Source organism: Strigops habroptila, chromosome 5 (genome assembly GCF_004027225.2).
Source record: "Strigops habroptila isolate Jane chromosome 5, bStrHab1.2.pri, whole genome shotgun sequence".
In the NCBI taxonomy this organism is placed as follows: Eukaryota; Metazoa; Chordata; class Aves; order Psittaciformes; family Psittacidae; genus Strigops; species Strigops habroptila.
This window is the reverse complement of record NC_044281.2, coordinates 62125622-62144050: the sequence shown is the minus strand read 5'-3', so window position 1 is coordinate 62144050 and position 18429 is coordinate 62125622. Positions and strand designations below refer to the sequence as shown.

The 18429-nt window shown below is 42.9% G+C and overlaps 1 protein-coding gene across 4 annotated transcripts in view; it reads left to right on the top strand.

Moving 5' to 3' along the window:
• Nucleotides 1–1192: 1192 nt before the first annotated feature.
• The window catches only part of ALOX5 (arachidonate 5-lipoxygenase), a 48644-nt gene continuing 31407 nt past the window's right edge, over nt 1193–18429 (top strand). Inside the window, exons 1-10 of one of the 4 annotated variants that reach the window (XM_030487814.1) lie at nt 1193–1401; nt 6556–6754; nt 8030–8111; nt 9632–9754; nt 11185–11291; nt 14221–14393; nt 14778–14924; nt 15027–15230; nt 15453–15539; nt 17853–18031. In XM_030487814.1, coding sequence (XP_030343674.1) covers nt 1252–1401; nt 6556–6754; nt 8030–8111; nt 9632–9754; nt 11185–11291; nt 14221–14393; nt 14778–14924; nt 15027–15230; nt 15453–15539; nt 17853–18031 — 1451 coding nt within the window. In that variant the 5' untranslated portion in view covers nt 1193–1251. Of the gene's footprint in view, nt 1402–6555; nt 6755–8029; nt 8112–9631; nt 9755–11184; nt 11292–14220; nt 14394–14777; nt 14925–15026; nt 15231–15452; nt 15540–17367; nt 17399–17852; nt 18032–18429 lie in introns of those variants that run through there. The other 3 variants (XM_030487813.1, XM_030487815.1, XM_030487818.1) reach the window with 3 other exon arrangements.

Sequence of the window (18429 nt, the reverse complement as noted above, 5' to 3'; positions counted from 1 at the left end):
AATAGAGAGGAAATTAGCACCTGGGTCTGATCACAGGGCAATGGTGGAGGGACACTGAGAACTGCAAAAGCTCCAGTCTGGCTCCTTCCAGCCCAGTGTCATGCACTGCTTGTGGCAGCAGCATGAAGGAGGATCATCAGTGAGGTTACGGATGACAGCATGTGGTATTTGGTTGTCTGATGAAAATGCAGGAGAATGGCATTGGTGGTTTTGGTGCCTAAGTGCCAAGTGTGCAGTGTCACTGCTATGGGGCTATTTTCTCTGGGGTAGGTTGGACTCCTAGCCCAGAAGCACAGACAGCTCTTCTGTTGTCTTAATGATAATATCAGCAGAATGGCAGCAAGTGTTTGATGCTTGTTATACTTAGGGTGAGGACTGTGAAATTGTGGGATATTTAGAAATGTGGGGTTGGTTGTGTATGTACAGCTCTGATATATAGATATGCTGGCAGTTAGTGTTACACACGGTTGTGCAAAGACAACAGGCTGTTTGAGAACCTTAGAGGAATGCAGGGAATAAAGCATGCCAGCATATGGGGGTCTTGACCCAAGAGAAGGGTGAGTTACAGATTTGGTGTATATAATGAGGATGCAATATGGTGTGAATATAAAGTGAGTAACCCTGGAAGATAAAGAGGATGGGATATATGCTATGTATGTGTTGGGTAGATCATGGTATTGTTGAGTCAACGCAGTACACCTGTAAGGTTTGGGCACAAAAGAGCGTGTATGCCTGTAAACTGGGGTGATGAGGTGAGGTTAGAGTGCAGAGCAGTCTGAGGGTGTGTGGTTGAAACTCCATAAGCGTGGAGATGGTGAGCTACACCGAGCTGTGCAGGGCCGTGCCTGGCGGGAGCAGGGTTGCTCTGCAGAGGAGTGTGCTGCACGCCGAGAGTTGCGTTGGGTTGTGCAACTGTGGAAGGATATCAAGAGGAAATTGCTGCGTGGGGACTGTGTAATCTGTGCTGGCGCGGAGCTGATGCACTGTGAGGGCTGTGTGCAGGGTACGGGACGGGGCTGCAGCGGGTACAGGGGTGCAGTGCGGGGCGGCTGTGCAGCATAGGCTGCCTGGGAGCGCCGGGGCTCCGCGGGTCTGCAGGGTACCGGAGTAGGTGTGTCGGGCGCTGGGGAAGGGGCGGGCAGCGCCGAGCCGTGGCAGAGGAGGAGGAGGCGGTGCTGGGCGGGAGCGCGGCTCAGTAGAGGCCGGTCGGGTCGGTGGGGCCGTGCAGAGCCGAGCCGCGGCGGTGGGACCATGCCGTCCTACACGGTCACGGTGGCCACGGGCAGCCAGTGGTTCGCGGGCACCGACGACTACGTGTACCTGAGCCTGCAGGGCACGGCGGGCTGCAGCGAGAGGCACCTCCTGGACAAACCCTTCTACAACGACTTCGAACGCGGCGCGGTGAGTGCAGCCAGGCAGGTAGCCGTGTGTCCCCCGCGGCCGCCCGGCCCCGCCCCGTCGTGGTCCGAAGGGCTTCACTGCGTGCGAGCCGTCGTGCATCTCCCTTCGCGGGACCTCGGGCCGGACCCGCAAGGCCGGGGATGCCCAAGGAAGTTGTGAATGCCCCATCCCTGGCAGTGTTCAAGGCCAGGTTGGACAGAGACTTGAGCAACCTGCTCTAGAGGAAGGTGTCCCTGCCCATGGCAGGGGTGTTGGAACTAGGCGATCTTAAGGTCCTTTCTAACCCAAATCATTCTGTGGTTCTATGATTTTGCGGCACCTGGCCAGTGCCTCGGGGGATGGACTGACTGCGGCAGGGCTGTGCTTTCGAAACTCTCGTCCCTGTGTGCCTATGCTCTGGAGAAGGACACTGGGATCACGGTGCCTGCTGCCATCCCCAGCCACCAATCATGCACATCCCTGCACACCACGGGTTAGCTCTGGCTGTGGCTGGTCAGTCACGAGGAGATAGAGGGCCCTTTGGTTTGGCTTACACAATGGGCTTTAAGGTTTTCTCATATTTTCATTATAAATACTAGCAAATGTGTGTGCTTCTTGTTGATAGGTGGTGTTTAGGGTCAGTAGTTACTGTTAGTTACAGCCCTGATATCCCTAAGGAATTAAACAAAGAGCTTCCAGTAGGAATTACAACACCTGCCAAGGGAAGTGCGTAGGGCAACTTCAGTGAAAGTTGGAAACCAGCATGAACATGCAAGTGCAAGAGAGAAGTTGGGAGTGGGCTATCAGCTACGCTATTCTTTCTAACTTTAATTTCTGCTGTGTGTTGTGCCCTGTCCTCTCTGTGGACTTAGCACAGTATCCAGGCTACCCATCTGTAATTGCTTATACTCTGAGCACTGATTTAGAATCGCATTTGTTTGCTTGTTGTCCACTGTGCGAATAATAAGCTCAGTCAATTTTTTCCCCCTTCCAAATTGTGTATTTCATTTGGAAACCTAACTCACAGTTTCCAAAAGTTCTGGTGAGATTTAAGCAACCTTGGAAGTTTTAACGATGCATTCATAAGTCACTTCGGAAATGAGACCTACTGCTGCATGTACAAGTGAGACTTCACTGTCATGGTGGTGCTTTGCCTTTAGGAGTGTTGGCTTTTTTTAACCACGCGGTTAAAAAAACCCTAAGTTAGGTATCCGGCCTCTTCTGCTCTAGACACTGCAGCTATGGTTAACAGAAGCCAGCGTTCTGAGTAAGTGTTGATGGCATGTATAGATGTAGTCCCAGATATTTATAGCAAATATTCTGAGGAGATATTCTAGCAAATTCAGGTGTGAGGGCTTACTAGCTATTGCTGTTAAAGTTACTTTCCTTCATAATTAAATATTCATTCGCTTAGAACCCTGTTATCTGAATCTCCCAAATGGACATCCAGTTATTCTTTCTCTCTAATCTGGTGAACTGTCACATGTTTTAAGCTTAACATTAGCAAGACAAGTTGCAGAAGACCTCAGGCTGTCCTGCAAGCTTAGAGTTCAGGTGCTCTCCTAGGAGGACTGAGCCCTGCCCAGCTGAGGAGATAAGCACCAACATCTCCAGTGACGAGGCAGTTTGCTTTTGTCCTTGGACCACAAAAGAGGGTTTCACTGCTTTTAAGCAAAAAGCATGGTAGTACTCTGAGCATCTTGTTGGACTGAATCCTGTCACAGGGAGAAAAATTCTATGATGTGAGCATTAAGTATATGCTCAGCAAAAACTCTTGAACTGCTGTGGGACCAGGTCCAGCAGGAGCAGAGGTACCTGCGAGCATTGGACCCTGCTGGGTGAGGAATGGAGGTTTGTGGATGTTAGCAGCACTACAGCAGAGGATGCGTGCACCTAAAAGGAGTACTTATATCTCCTTGGGAAGGTAGCTTTTAGCCACATTTGAAAGTCTTCACCTGGGTCTTAGCCTTTTATATAAAATGTGATGTTAGCTAAGTAAACTTTCTGAGACAGGGGCTATGTGGGGTTTTTGTCAAACTTGTTTCCAAGTGCAAAGGTTCTTGACTAAATCCAGATGAAGGCTTTTTCACCTATGCAAATTAATTATTTCTGTTAATTGTTATGTACTTGATACTACAAATACGCAGTCTTTTTTTTCAGCATGTATTTATTGTGGAGAATGAGAATAACTCTGTGTTCCATAAAATGTCTGGCTCATTGGACACTTGTAGTACAATGTGCTAAGTTGTTGAGGTTGTTCTCTTGGAGGGTGCAGTGTTTCTCCAGACACTTGTTCAGGTAACACTGTGCCCCAAAAAAATGAGTCTTACTAATATATTGTGCAAAGAAAGAAGAAAATACCAATACAGACCAAAAAAAACCCCAACCCAAGCCCATAACCCAAACTGAAGTAGGCCAAACGACTTTCAGGCTGGTTGCTTTGTAAAATGTAGGAACTGGTTTCACAGTTCTGCCTTTAGTGTTTCAATACCATCTCTGTGTCTTTCTTTTTCTGCAAAGCAATTCAATTGTGAACGCATTTGCAGTAAAAAAACCAAACCAAAACCAAAATCACTTTTTCAGTGGATGACCAGAATTTCACAGTATTTTCTTTAAAGACTTTGTCTGCTTTCCAGTTTCTTTTCTATATGTTGAGCTAGGCTCAGTAGTTCCATTATCCTGGTAATGTCTTCATTTGAATTAATGCAAAATGTGTGTATTACTAGATATGATGAATGAAGGCTTAGACCAGTTCTAAGTAGGAGATTTACATGCCAAATGTTGGTTGAGGGAAAGAGATGTGGAAAAACCTAAAGAAATTTGCACAACAGTAGCCTGCCCAGTTGTAGTTTTTGTCTGACTTACTCCGGGTACTGGACACAGGTGACGTAGAAAGCCATAGCTACTTTACTCAGTGTCTTTTGAGTAAGTTCCTGCTCATGCTAAATGGTTTCAAAGCAAGTGTCACTCTGTTCTCTGTTTTCTTCCTGTTATGCTTTCATCTACTTTTCGTTGAAAGATCCACACTCACAAGTATTTCCAGAAGGGAAATACAGTGCTTTCCACTCTTGTGTGTATAGCAAGAGAGGTTGCCTGAGTTGTCCGTTTTGCAATACTAGGCTAGTCAGTAGGAGTTTCTCCTCAAAAAGAGCGAGCTTAGGTTTTGCCTGAGATTAAATTGCTTGAACAGGATTCTATGGGAGTTTGGATAGTCAAATAGTCTTCATTATTTCTGTTCTCTCACTCTGAACTCAAACTGTGTAAAAACTCATAGCATCTCTGGCTCATCATGCAGTCATTAGGGATACCATGTGTTTACCAGGAGACCTTGTAGAACAAATGCCATAGAAACCTTTAACAACCAGCTGTTGGTTCTTACCTGGACCTTGTACAATCTTTGTAACCTGACACACCTTTACTGCATTAGCAAAATTACCATCTGAAGAGAGCCCACCACGTTGCTGGCTTGAAGGTAGCAAAAGGGTGAGATATCAAGAGGGAAACCTCACTTTCAGAAGTGCCATTAAAATGGTAACTGTGATGGTCATAAAAAGATCAAAAACCTTCCGGAACTTTTAGGCTAATTGAATGTCCTTTTTGCATTACATCAACAGTGACTTGTGCAACTATTTTAGGACTTTTGTAATATTAGCAAGTAGATTGTTACCAGAGGAATCAAGTTTCTTCCAAAGATTGGCTGTCAGTGTGACATTTCTATCAACTCTGGATCTGATTCACATTGCTCTTTAATTTAAATATTAGAGGTATATTTATGTATAGGTGTGACATTATAAGAACTATAGTAACAGGTATGTGTAAATGAGGATTTTTTAAAAAAGAAAATGTTAGCTGAACCTTTAAAGGAGAGGAATTCAGAAAAGGATAGTCAGGTATCATGGGCAATAAGAAGTTGATGAGAAAATACAATTAATTTCAGACTTTTTGTGCCATACCAATCACTTGATGGCAATGGCTTTTTGTGAGGACTTAAGCTAAAAAGAATGCAGTACCTTTCGCCTATCCAGACTGTGTCTTTGGTCACCTTATTCTTCCTCTGTACATGACTAGCCCTGGAACCGGAAATGAGTGAGAAGATGGAACACTGAATGCAAAGCAAATCTGATCCAAATGCAGTTTCTAATTTGCTTCTGTAGGTTATTGCATTAGTCTTTACAAGTTTAAATTCCCATTATAACGATGAACACGAATAGGTAATAATTCACACAGGTTTGCAGTTTTGTTTGGACTGTGTCTCTGCATAGTGGCTAATACCAGCTCTTGACTGCCAAATACAACAAGATCGTGGTGAAATTGAAAGAGAGAATTCATTTTGTTTTGTAATTGCATACAGAGGGGCACAAGCAGGATGTGGCTGAGTTTGAGATACGCGGTATGACAGCCTGTGATGAGTGACTCTTCTGCAAAGTGTCATCTGGTCCTGGAAAGATGTATGAAATTGCAGAAGTACTGACTCAGAGTGAAACCTGAGCCTGGCAAAGAGTTTATTGACACTGTTTTTGTTGAGAAAACCAGGAGCTGCAGGGGAATGAATATGAAATATAAAGGGTTCAAGTGCTGCCTATCTCTGGAAAGAAGATTTGAAGAGCAAGAAACAATCTGAGCGTGTTGTCTACATTTTCTAGCCATCATCCAAAATTCTTCATGCCAATTGACAAGAGTGAAGTCAAGAATATTGGACGTGGGGTGATAGGCAAAGATGAGAGTGGTGTTTGAAACCAGCGTTGTGGGAGGGAGGAATCTCCATTCACTTAGCCAGGAACACAAGTCACTGACTGTCAGCGTTGTGACTCAAGGCACTATTACTGTGATTTCTGAGAAATGCCACTCAGCATTTTTCAGTCTCCACAACTGGTTCAAAATCATGAATCACCAAGGGAATGAATTTACCTTTACACATTATCCTTTTAGCTGTTATGCAATAGTGCTTCTGTGGTTTTGGAGTGTCTTGCAAGTTCTTGGTTGTTCTTTCATGCATTTTTCTGTTGCATTGCAGTCCAATAATAGGTCTTCCTTTTTTCACCTACCAGAAGCTGGAAAGTTCAGTTGTATCCATGCCATATCAGGAAAAGCCAAGTATGGTTGTGTAGTATGGTTGTGTAGCTGGTTGTGCTTCCTGCATGTGCAGTGGATCATTGACTGTATTCTGCTCTTTAGATTGACTCCTATGATGTGACTGTGGAAGAAGACCTTGGAGAAATTCAGCTAATAATAATTGAGAAACGAAAATACTGGTACCAGGATGACTGGTACCTTAGGTATATCACTGTAAAAATGCCAACGGGTGACTATTTGGAGTTCCCGTGTTACAGCTGGATTACAGATGAAAAAGAGATTGTCCTTCGAGATGGAAGAGGTGAGAGCCATAAGAAACCTTATTTCCTGCAGAACATCCTGAATTCTTCCACCTCTCCTTTCTCTTTCCCCACGTACCTCCTAATCTTTTCTTTCACACAGAGACCCACTGCCAGTCCCCCTCTGCATCCTAGGGAATGGGCTTTCCCTCCTGACTAGGGCTGCTTCCTGAGCAGTTTGTCAGTCTGGGTGCTGGCAGTTGAGTTGGATATTTTGGGAAGTATATGCAAGGAGTGGTGGTGGTAGAAAATAGTTTACCTTCCCATTAAGCTTTTGACTACTCCTGGCTGAGGAATTTTGCATTTGAAGTCTTTTGTGCTCTAATCACAACTGTGTGTGAGATAGATAAACAGTTTATTTTTGGTCTCCAAACAGGCTTTCAATTTTTCATAATTTGACTTATAACAACTCTAACACTGCCATGGAAAGCAGCTTTGCGTGGCTTTCAGAGTATGGTAACGTAAAGAACAAAAGCAGGTGAAACTCTATTCGTAACTTGAACACAGCCAGCTGGAAACTGTTAGGCATATGTTATCAGTTGTATTACCTCTGATATTTCCAACTCCAAACCCCTAACAATTATTTCCATGAAAATCCTGCTGGCTTTATTTTCCTTCCCATTTGTATATGTAAAGTGAGTCATGTACCTTGCACTTTCTCTGATCACTAAAGAAGTCTGTGTTATTTAATGGTACGGTGAATATACGGTCAGAAGTGCAAGCTGCCTGGAAATGAAGTCTCACTGGGTTTTCTTTCCGTTCTCATGATGAGAAGATATGTCAGCTCCCAAGCTGACAGAGGAGAGCACAGCTCATGGCTAGAGGATAGGCGTTTCCTGAAGATGTCTTATAGCAGAGGAGATTAGCTGGAACAATTTTATGATTCCTCTTATTGAAGAAAATTCCTTTAGATACTGAAATGTAAAATTAATTCCCATAATCCTGTTCAGACCATTTAACACTAGATACGCACAGCAAGTGTCTACACTAGGAATCCAGGTTTTTTATACAGTTGAAACAGGTGTTCAGCTAATCAGCTTGAGCTAATTGCCCCTTGGAGGCACCATGTTAGGAGCTTATCTCCTTCCACACATTCTCTAGTGACCTGTGTTTCTACTCGAGGTACTAGATTGTGTAAGCATTTTGCACAGAAACGTTGTAAAGGTATAGATCAGAAATTCGAAGGTTTGGAAACTTTGCTCTCCTCCTCAAGACCTGGGCAGTGATAGGCAGAGGAATCTCATAACCCTGTCTCTTCCCTTTCCACTGTTTCACAGCAAAGCTCCCCCGCGATGACAAGACTCAGATTCTCAAGCAGCACAGACGCAAAGAACTTGAGACTCGTCAAAAGATGTACCGGTGAGTTTCCCACAGCTCCTCAGCAGGTCCAGGGCCTGTAACTCACCAGGTGAGAGTATGTCCAGATTATCATACTGCTCTAATTACTGGTCTGCTGGATGAGAGAAAATGTAAGTTACTATGTTGGCCCTATATGGTTTTCCTTAGATGGAATTCACTGTAAGTGATGATCATGCTGGTGCAAGTGGCATTATGAGAGACATGAATCTTAGATAAGTTTGTCTGGAAGGCTTAAGTGGGAATTCAGTGGTACAGTCTCTGTTGGGCTCTCTGGCACACAGTTCTGCTTTCAAGGAAGATTTGAAGGCAGATGCCATTTCCCTTTTACAAACAGTACTCCAGTTTTGGAACATGTTCTGAACATGTAGGCTTTTGCTGGAGGTTTTTGGCTGCTGCAGCAAGCTAGTTTTAGTTGTTTCGTGCACTAGAGTAGAGCAGAAGATCTGGCTCTGTTTGAGTGACTAGAATGTGCTATCAGAACACAGTTGTGATATCCACCTTTATACTGTCATAGACATTTTTTCCCAATAAAGGTCACAATGGGAAAATGCTCTTTTTTCAGTGAGTAACAGAAAGCATTAGACATTTCCTTTTCCTACAGACATCCTCTCTGTTAAAATAACAAAAGTTTTTTCAACTTGCATCTCCTTATCATGAGACTAAGGATCAGAAGGACAGAGGGTCCATTCATAACTGATGGATTGAGGCTTAGTGTGTGCAGTGTTGATATCATTTGACTAAGAAAGGATCTTGCTTACAGATTATGTGAAATAAAGCAGAGGAAAATACAGTTAAGAGTTATAGCACAACATTTTGTTTATGTATGTAAAAAGGAAGGCAAAACTATTTGTAATTCCAGGGAAATAACTAATTACAATTCAGATGCATAACTGATAACACACAGTGCAGTCTGTGTGTGGCAGGCAATTTGGAAATACTGTTGAAACAATATTCTTCAGAAATCACCTTCTTTTGTTTTGAAGTAAAAATAGGGCACAGTGCAAAATCATACATGGCAGACAATATGTGGCATGACCATTAGGAGGTAAGGCTCTTCTGAGGAGCTGAACCAAGACTATCTTCATCTCTTGGAGAGTTGCCTTTTGGAGAACTAAAATGTATGTCTGAGTAATTTTAGCTGCTGTATCACAGTTCTGCAAAAATGCAGCCCCAAGAACAAGTGTGCATTGGGCAGCTGTCTGTCTCTGTCCCCTCCCCGTACATTTGAAGCTACTAACATTTTCAACCAAACATGACAAGTGTTTGGAAGTATCACAGATATTAAGTAATTTCAGGTTTTGTTAAGGTAGGTGGCCAAAAGGAATCCTTCCATTGTGCTTCAGGATTCTGTAGAGTACTGTTATGTACTGATTGGTAAAAGTCATTATTTTTGGCCCAAATGTGTCTGCCACAAATTTACTTTGTAGAGGTGTGTCACAGAAGCAGTGGAGGTAAAGGAATGACACAGCTCTCATGCTGGTAAGGTTATTTGGTTAGTCCAACCTCTCTTGTTTTCTCAGCTGGAAAGAGTGGCATCCAGGCTTTCCCCTGAGCATTGATGCCAATTCTCACAGTGATCTGCCTCGTGACATCCAGTTTGACAATGAGAAGGGAATTGACTTCATTCTGAACTACTCCAAAGCGTAAGTGTTTGTGAAACTTCAGGAGTTTTACAAAATCTGTCTGGGGGCAGGGTAAGGATCTGATCACCTTTTAGGTTTCACAGAAATTTCAAAATTGGGTTCTTTTCTCTCAGATGGATCTGCAGTCACTCAAAGTAGGGAAACAATTGAAGGGATTTTTAATGAAAAAAAAAAAGAAGACCAAACAAGCAAAACCAACACTGGTTTAAGCTTTTTATGCTGGGAATTGAACAAGCCTTAGCATTCGCATTAGACATTGTTTTGGCTACAGATGGATGGAGGAGGTGCTGGTGAAAAGCATAGGAAGAAGGACTATTGGCACCTACAACCTCAGGCTTTTTACTTAGTTCTCAGGGTCGCCCCCTAGAGATACTTGTCTCACAGGACTCTGATAAGCCTTTCAGTCACATACGAGAAGATGGTGTCAATACACCCTTGAGACCCTGCTGAAGAAAAGCTGTTTTGAGCAGGTCATCAGTTAACTGCATCTGAGAATAATCTGCTTGGGACAACAAAGTCACTGTCCACTCACTTGTACATGTCATGTCACTGAAAAAAACCAGAGTTCTGGCCAATGGATAAGCCTGAACAATCAACCCTGCAGAGCTCTTTGAAATAGTACAGGGTTAATGAGGCAAATAGGATCTCTCTGGCCTGAGAGTCCCCTTCTGAGCTGTCTCATGTGCCCAGGTCATGCCATATTATCTCAGACATCACACCATACTATCAGATGTATGTGACTTACGCTATCTAGCAAACAGAAACCCTCATCCCGGATTCTCTTCTGAAGTTCATCTGTGATTCAGACACCTAAAATCCATCCAGAAAGTCCTGCCCGGTAGTTACCCTCCCTTTGATCCTTGTATGATCGCTCTGTGTCCCTATCAGGTGTGAAGAGACCTCTGGGAAGGTCATCTCCTGTTCCAGGCTAGACAGTTGTCAGAGTTTTACTTCATAACATGCCTCCGGGTACCTCTTAACATTGACTGCCATCTACAGCAGCAGAAACAGTACATTCTGCATTACTCCATTCTTCCTGAACTGGTGCTAATAATGATCTTAGCGCTCTCAGCTGATGTTAACTTGTGATAGTGTGTGAATCACTAGTTTTTCTGACTACAGTTTTAACATGACATAGGTCTTAAAGCACTGCTATTGTAGGCTGCTGAGAACAACTCTAGAATGGAGTTTAGTAAATGTAATAACAGGGACCAGGCGTTTGAGATGCCTTTCAGGCTTGAGTGTAAAGGTACAGCCAGCAAGTTTAATTCTGTAGTGTGACCAATCTCACAATCCACCATTGAAAAAATTGTTGTATGTAGGTATATAAAAGGGTGGAAAAGAATGGGGAAGAATTTTGAGGAAGCTGGAGATTTTTGGTTTTTTGGTGTTTGATTGGTTTTTTCAGAGATGTTTTGTTTTATTTTTAGGATGGAGAATCTTTATATCAACCGTTTCATGCACATGTTCCAGTCCTCCTGGAGTGATTTTGCAGATTTTGAGAAGATCTTTGTCAGAATCAGCAACACAATCTCTGGTGTGTTTATCAGCATTTGTTCATGTTTCTATCAGAGAATTGCTAATTAGTTGTCTTGTACATATCTGATCTGATTAGCAAGTGGCTGACCTGCACTTCTGCTCTCTCATGTTTTTTCATAAACTCTAATCTCAGACTGCTGATCACATCAGCAATCTGCAAGTGCAAAAAGGGAAGCTATGATCTCACACTAACTAAAATTGCTGGGAATTGCTCAGTGGCATTCTCTGTAATGAGCCATACTGGAGTTCTGCCCAGTTGGGCATCATAGTCCCTTTTGGCTTTTAGAAATGTATTTTCAGAAATGTGCAAGTTCCATAGGACAAGTTTTCATAAGTATTTTGCATCTAAACCTAGAATAGCTTAGTGGGAGTGCTTTTCAGAGCATATTAGCTGTTAAGGAATTTTTTACAGTTTGGTTATGTATGTCCCACTTCAGCCATCTAAATACATGGAAAGTCTCCAAAAAGGCACATTTTCAAATGTTCCCAGCCAAAGGCAAGTACAAGGGTGACCCCTCTTGCGTCTTACACAAACCAGATCAAAGGCTGTTGCCTAACATCCCAGCCATGTGCTCAGTCCTGGTTGCACTGCTGCTAACAGTCCCAGCGTCTCAACCCTGTCCCAACACAGGGAGGGTACTACTGCCTCAGTTCTGCAGTCATAACCTCACCTGTAGCTCCCCTCAGTCAGTTTTCATGGGCCATTTCTGTCAGTGACATGGGGCACCTCAAATTCTTTTCAGTGGTAAAGTTCTCACAATGGTAAAGTTCTCCCAATGGTGGTCACTTTGACAGAACTTGTTGCAGGCATGAAAGCTCATGCTGTTAGGCCAACAGATCTGGGGATGGGTTGTAAAGAGAGAATGACCTGGGAGTTGTAACTTCCTCACCTGGTCCTGCTGCAGCCGTGATGGGCCATCAGACCACAACCTGAGGAACCATGATACTTCTTGAAAATTGATGCTTACTTGGCCTGAAAAGGCTTGTGACTTTTATTCAAAATGATATCTCTTTTCAAATATGTGTCAGAATTAGTTGTAGGTACTGCATTAAATGCTGTACTTGCTATTTCATACTCATATTTTCTTACTAGAAGACTAAATCCCTCTCTAAAAGTGTGAATTTCACTTTTGTACTCAGGGCTATTCTGCAGTATCTTTTGTACTGGTAAAAACTCCATTGATGTAGTATTAACATATCAAAGACAAAACACTGTTTTTCTTTAACCTTTTTAAACATGGAAATCTTAGCAGTGACTTGAAAACCCAGTAAAAAAATGTGCATGTCATAGTGTCATTTCTGTAAAGCAGGGTTAGGAAGCCTTTGATTTGTGAGCCAGACACAACCATCTGCTGTCGCCCATGGTTACATTATTTTACTTTATTTTTCTGTATTATTGGATATAATAGATACACAGATACTATAAATTGGTTAGTGATTTCTCAAATGTGTGTGAATAGCCTGTCAGACTCTGCAGAGGAAAATACTTTTCCCTCCTGCTCTGTAGTTTTCTTCTCTTCAGGCTGCCTAAGGATCAGTTAACAGAAATAAGAGTAATTTCTGTGGTCTTGGGTATAAAATAATGCGCACAAGGTGGCCAGAGCTAATAAAAACTGATTAAAGCAATTTGTAACATTTAATAAGATTGCTTCATTAAGTACTTTTAATGCAAGAATTAGATATGATCTACAATTAATGTAATTGGTTACATTTTCATACTCATGAGGAAAACTCCAATTCTATGAGTTTTATCTGAGACCAACAATTAACATTTATGTTAATGCAACTCTGCATCTGCATATTTGCAAGCCTTGGCAAAGACAGGGGTAATGGAGAAGGTGGTTCAAGGTGTTTTTCAGCCATGCAGTTTCTGTCCAAATCATTTTTTGCTTGGCGTAGACTTCAAGCTCCAGACTCATTATGCAATTGACAGCGATGATGTAAATGTCAACTTTAAGTAAACTTAACTTTTTCCACTTAGAAAGCATTGTAATGTTGACATTATTTAAATTATCACTGCATTCCTTCAGGCCTATCTTTTTCATCCTTTCACCCTTTGTAAAAAAATTGCTTTTGGAAAAAGTTCTGCCTTGTCTGAAAATAGTCAATAGTGGAAAACCTTACTTGCTTCATTTTTCCCATGAAGACATCAATGTGATTTTTTACACTAATCACGTTTTTTCAGAATATGAACTTGGAGGCTAAACTGGCAACATGACATTAGGAAACAAAACACTGCAATTATGGAAAACATCCAGGAGTACTACATATGTAGTAATAAAGAGATGGAGTAGCCAAGACTAGTGTTTTATTAAGAAGACATGTCAATCTGGGATTATGTTAGCAATTGAAAAATAAACAGAGGAAAAAAACCATGTTAAACAAAAAGCAATGAATGAGGGAATGAGTTTGACTGAGTCAAAGTCAAAACCCCTCCCCAAGTGTCCCCTTACCTAGCTCCAGCTAGGAGAATTGCTTCAGCCACTGCTTTCCCTACCCGTGTTGCTCTGTATTTCCCTTCTCCTGCTCATGCCATCTTTTTTGGACTGATCCCTCTGTACTGGATACCCTGAGATTTGAAGAGGGAGGATTTAAAAATATCATGGAAGACCTGAGAAGGTGGTCTTCAAATGGAGAGAGTATTTTTTATAGGCCTGGAATATTTTACTCTTCGTTGCTTCTGTACATGGAGACACAAATTATTATCAATATAATTCTTCTCAAAGTGAAAAGCAAAGTTTACATTGTCCATTGAAGTAATTTTTCTTAAAATTCGAAGGCACCTTTTGAATCTTTTTCTTGCTACTTTCTTTAGTCAATGTTGCAGTGCAGTATAACAAAAGGTGGGAGGAAAGGGGGAATTTTATAATGCAGTAGGATATTGATGTAATGCAGATATTGATGCTGCAGGCTTGTTTCTCCTTTAGAATATGTGATGCAGCACTGGAAGGAAGATTTTATGTTTGGCTACCAGTTCCTGAATGGATGCAATCCCGTGCTGATCCGGAGATGCACAGAGATACCCAAGAAGTTGCCCGTGACTATGGATATGGTAGAATGCAGTCTAGAGAGGAACCTGACCCTGGAGGAGGAAGTGAAGGTACGGTTCTGAGTCGGGTAGCTGCAGTGATCACGAGATGGTGGAGTTCAAGATCCTCAGGGCAGTGAGAGGGCACAGAGCAAGATCATTGCCCTGAACCTCAAGAGAGCTCACTATTGGACTCAGCACCCCCAAGTCAGGTAGTTTATGTAAAGATGCTTCCTGTCTCAATGGCATCATCCCTGACTCATCATGAGCTCAATGATCTTTAAGGTTCCTTCCAAGTCAAACCATTCTTTGATTCTATGAGCAAGGGTGGGCTAGTAGCCACTCGTAACCACAGGGTACAAGCCAGCCCCTGGTCAACGTTTCCTGACCTTTGTTCTGAACCTTGCTGCTTGCACTCCATTAAAACACATCATGCTTCTTTTTTCTCCTCCCTAGCAAGGAAACATTTTCATTGTGGACTATGAGCTACTGGATGGTGTGGATGCCAATAAAACAGACCCATGCACAATACAGTACTTGGCTGCACCCATCTGTCTGCTGTATAAGAATCTGGAGAATAAAATTGTACCCATTGCAATCCAGGTGGGCTTATCATCAGGATAAAGGGACACATTGTCACATCATTTGTTGTCTCATCTTAAACATGAATGACTTGGAGTTTAGTATTCTTCTTACATCTTTCAGCTTGGTCAAAAACCTGGGCCGGACAATCCCATATTCCTTCCTTCAGATGCCACATACGACTGGCTGCTAGCTAAAATCTGGGTTCGCTCATCTGATTTCCACATCCACCAGACGGTGACCCATCTCTTACGGACACACTTAGTCTCAGAGGTGTTCAGCATAGCTATGTTCCGGCAGCTACCTGCTGTACATCCCCTTTTCAAGGTTGGTTCTTGCATAAAGGGATGTATGTGGGTCAGGGTGGTTATCACATTAGTTAGACAAACCAAAAGGAAGCCCTAATGATAGCTCAGCTGACATAGTTTGGTTGGCTGCCTGGAAAGGCGATGTACAACTAAGCCACCAGGATTTCCAGGACTTTAAACTTTACACATGGTTGCTGTTGAATTCAGAGAGTTTAATTTCTTTCATTGTCCCATTTCACAGCTCTTGGTGCCACACATGCGGTTCACGATAGCCATCAATACCAAAGCCCGAGAACAGCTTATCTGTGAATGTGGCCTTTTTGACAAGGTAAGTAATCCCTTTTGTGAATCTTCATTATTCTTCCTGATTCAATATGTTTTTTTATCCTTTAACCATCACATATTGCCTTATTTCTTGACCTTTCTACTGAAGAGCAAACATAACTAATATCACCTGAGAAACTGGCACATAGAACTGATGCCTTGTTGTTCTAAACATGTTGTCTTTTACCTCTCCTCTAAGTAGCCAATTCAGAACTGGCCAATGTCAGTAGTGAGTCAGTACCTCACTCATAACTGATGCGTCTTTGGGTATGAATATAGGAGTGCGAGGTAACATAATATGCACATACATCCCTGCACATGTATGCACACAGTTAAGTCCCCAATTTTTTTTAAGTACTCAGTTATTCTTCTTGGGGCAGGGTGGTGAGCAAAAGAATTTGTGGTTGCAAGAGGAAATTTGCATCAGAGAAAAACGTAGAGATAAGATAGATTTCCAAGTCCACAATTCTACTGCCTACAGTGTGTAGATCCAGCCTTTCTTCTTGAACTGCCATAAACAGCAGATCTGCAGATCTGCTAGAATTAAAACTCAGCTTTTTCTGAGTCAGTGAAACATAGACATATATCACGGACTGCGGTGCAGCTCATAGGTCAAATCTGAAAATCTAAATCTGACTGCACTGGTCTTTAACGTGTACCCAGTTCTTCCTCCCTTGGCTCCCCCGGAAATGGCATGCTGTATATAGGAGCCACAGCAGGTTGGCACACAGCAGTCTCTGTCACAACACAATAATAGCAAATGGGAAGTTTGGGGAGGTTTCAGAAGTCCTTCCAAAGTGGGAGCCTGTGTTTCAGAACAACTCTGTCCCCCTTACACCAGACCAAAAATAGCTGTCATGCTCCATAGTTTTTCACCCAAGGAGAAAAGAGAAATTAAATCCAGGCACCTTCCTTGTCTTCTGTATTCCACTGCTGACTGTGGAGACCTGGCAGGCACTCCCATCCCTTTGAACAGAAGTGTAATGTCCGTACCCCATGCGTGCGGGATGAGTGTGTCAGTAAGACCTGCCAAAGGGGATCCTGGAGTTCCTGAATTTGTTGGTTCCAATGTAGATGAACAAGCAGCTGGAGAACAGTAAGCGTAAGCTGACTACTGCTACAACACTAGCATCATATGATAGAAAAGCAACATTTGGGAGCTTTTGCGCAGTGATTATCTAAAAAGTTTGCAGTGCTGTTTGTTATGGACAGGCTGCATTTTCCAAATGTAATATATATAGAAACCCTGGCCAATCCTCATTAGTAGCCACCCAGCAGGATGGATCTGGCTGAAATTCTGCATCCCTAAACACTTTCTCCTAACCACTCTGAAGCAGTAGTGAATGGTTCAGCAAGAGCCCTATTCTAACACACTCCTGGCTGCCTTTCTTCACACATACACTGGTTCTGGAGCATAGGGCTGGCAGAAAGCGCTTTGGGTTAGATACTTTGATGTTTCTGTACTTTATTACTGTATTCCGTTATAAGCAGGTGCTGTACCTATGGAGAAAAAGTGGATATTGAGAGTGATTGTCCTGGGTTAGCTATAGCAGTCATTTTTCTCCTTCTTAGTAGCTGGTGCAGTGCTGTGTTTTTTAACTTTCAGCCTGGGAACAATGCTGATAACATCGATGGTTTTAGTTGTTGCTAAGTAATGTTTATTCCAACCAAGGACTTTCTCAGTCTCATGCTTTGCCAGGGAGGAGGGGAAGCCGGGAGGAAGCAGAGACAGGACACCTGACCCAAACTAGCCAAAGGGGTATTCGATACCACAGCACGTCATGCCCAGTATATAAACCGGGGGGAGTTACCCGGAAGGCCCAGATCACTGCTCGGATCGGGCTGGGTATCGGTCGGCGGGTGGTGAGCAATTGTATCCTCTCCCCTTGTTATTTCACTAATCATTATTATCATTGGTGGTAGCAGTAGTGGTTTGTATTATACCTTAGTTGCGGGACTGCTCTTATCTCAACCCGTGGGAGTTACATTCTTCCGATTCTCCTCCCCATCCCTCCGGGAGCAGGGGGAGGAAGAAGGGGGGGAGTGAGCGAGCGGCTGTGTGGTTCTGAGTTACCGGCTGGGCTCAAACCACGACAGTGATTCATGGGAGAGGTGTGAAATCTCTGAATTCAACATGCACAGTTGCAGTAGACCTCTGCAGTGTGGTACTTGTTTGTGGGGAGATGTGGTGTTTTCCTTGAAACATAGATTCATCAGCATTTTCAATACTATTTATTTCCTACAAATTTATAAAGTAAGTCATGGCACAAAGTGAACATAATCTCCTACTTTTCCTGTCTTGCCGTTCTTCCTGCAGGCAAACGCTACCGGTGGAGGAGGACATGTACAAATGGTGCAGAAAGCAATGAAGGATCTGACTTACAGCTCCCTCTGCTTCCCTGAGGAGATCAAAGCTAAAGGGATGGACAGCAAAGAGGATATCCCCTACTACTATTACCGGGATGATGGCATTAAAGTGTGGGAGGCTATAAAGAGGTAAGAGGCCATAGTTCTGGAAATGGCTGATAAAGTCACTGTCACAGAGACACAACTTTCATTTTTGAGATCTCTGCTCGCTTTGCTATTCATCACAGCCCTGTGAATGGCACCTGGGCTGCTCAGTACCTTTTCCATCCAGCATATGTCATCTGAGGAAAAGCATATAGTCAAGCACACCCTTGAAAGACTCTGAATTCCTGCTTTTATTTTTAGCCCTGTTTTCTTGCATTCTGTATTTCAGAAGACCCATTAAAGTATGTATTCTTCTATGGGATTTCACAGAGTTTAGTGAATTGGAATTTAGCCCCTGCAAAGGGAATTCAGTTAGCTTTTTTTTTTTTTTTTTTTTTGCTATGCACAAACCAAGAGAGAGCCCATCTCTCCGACCCAGCCAC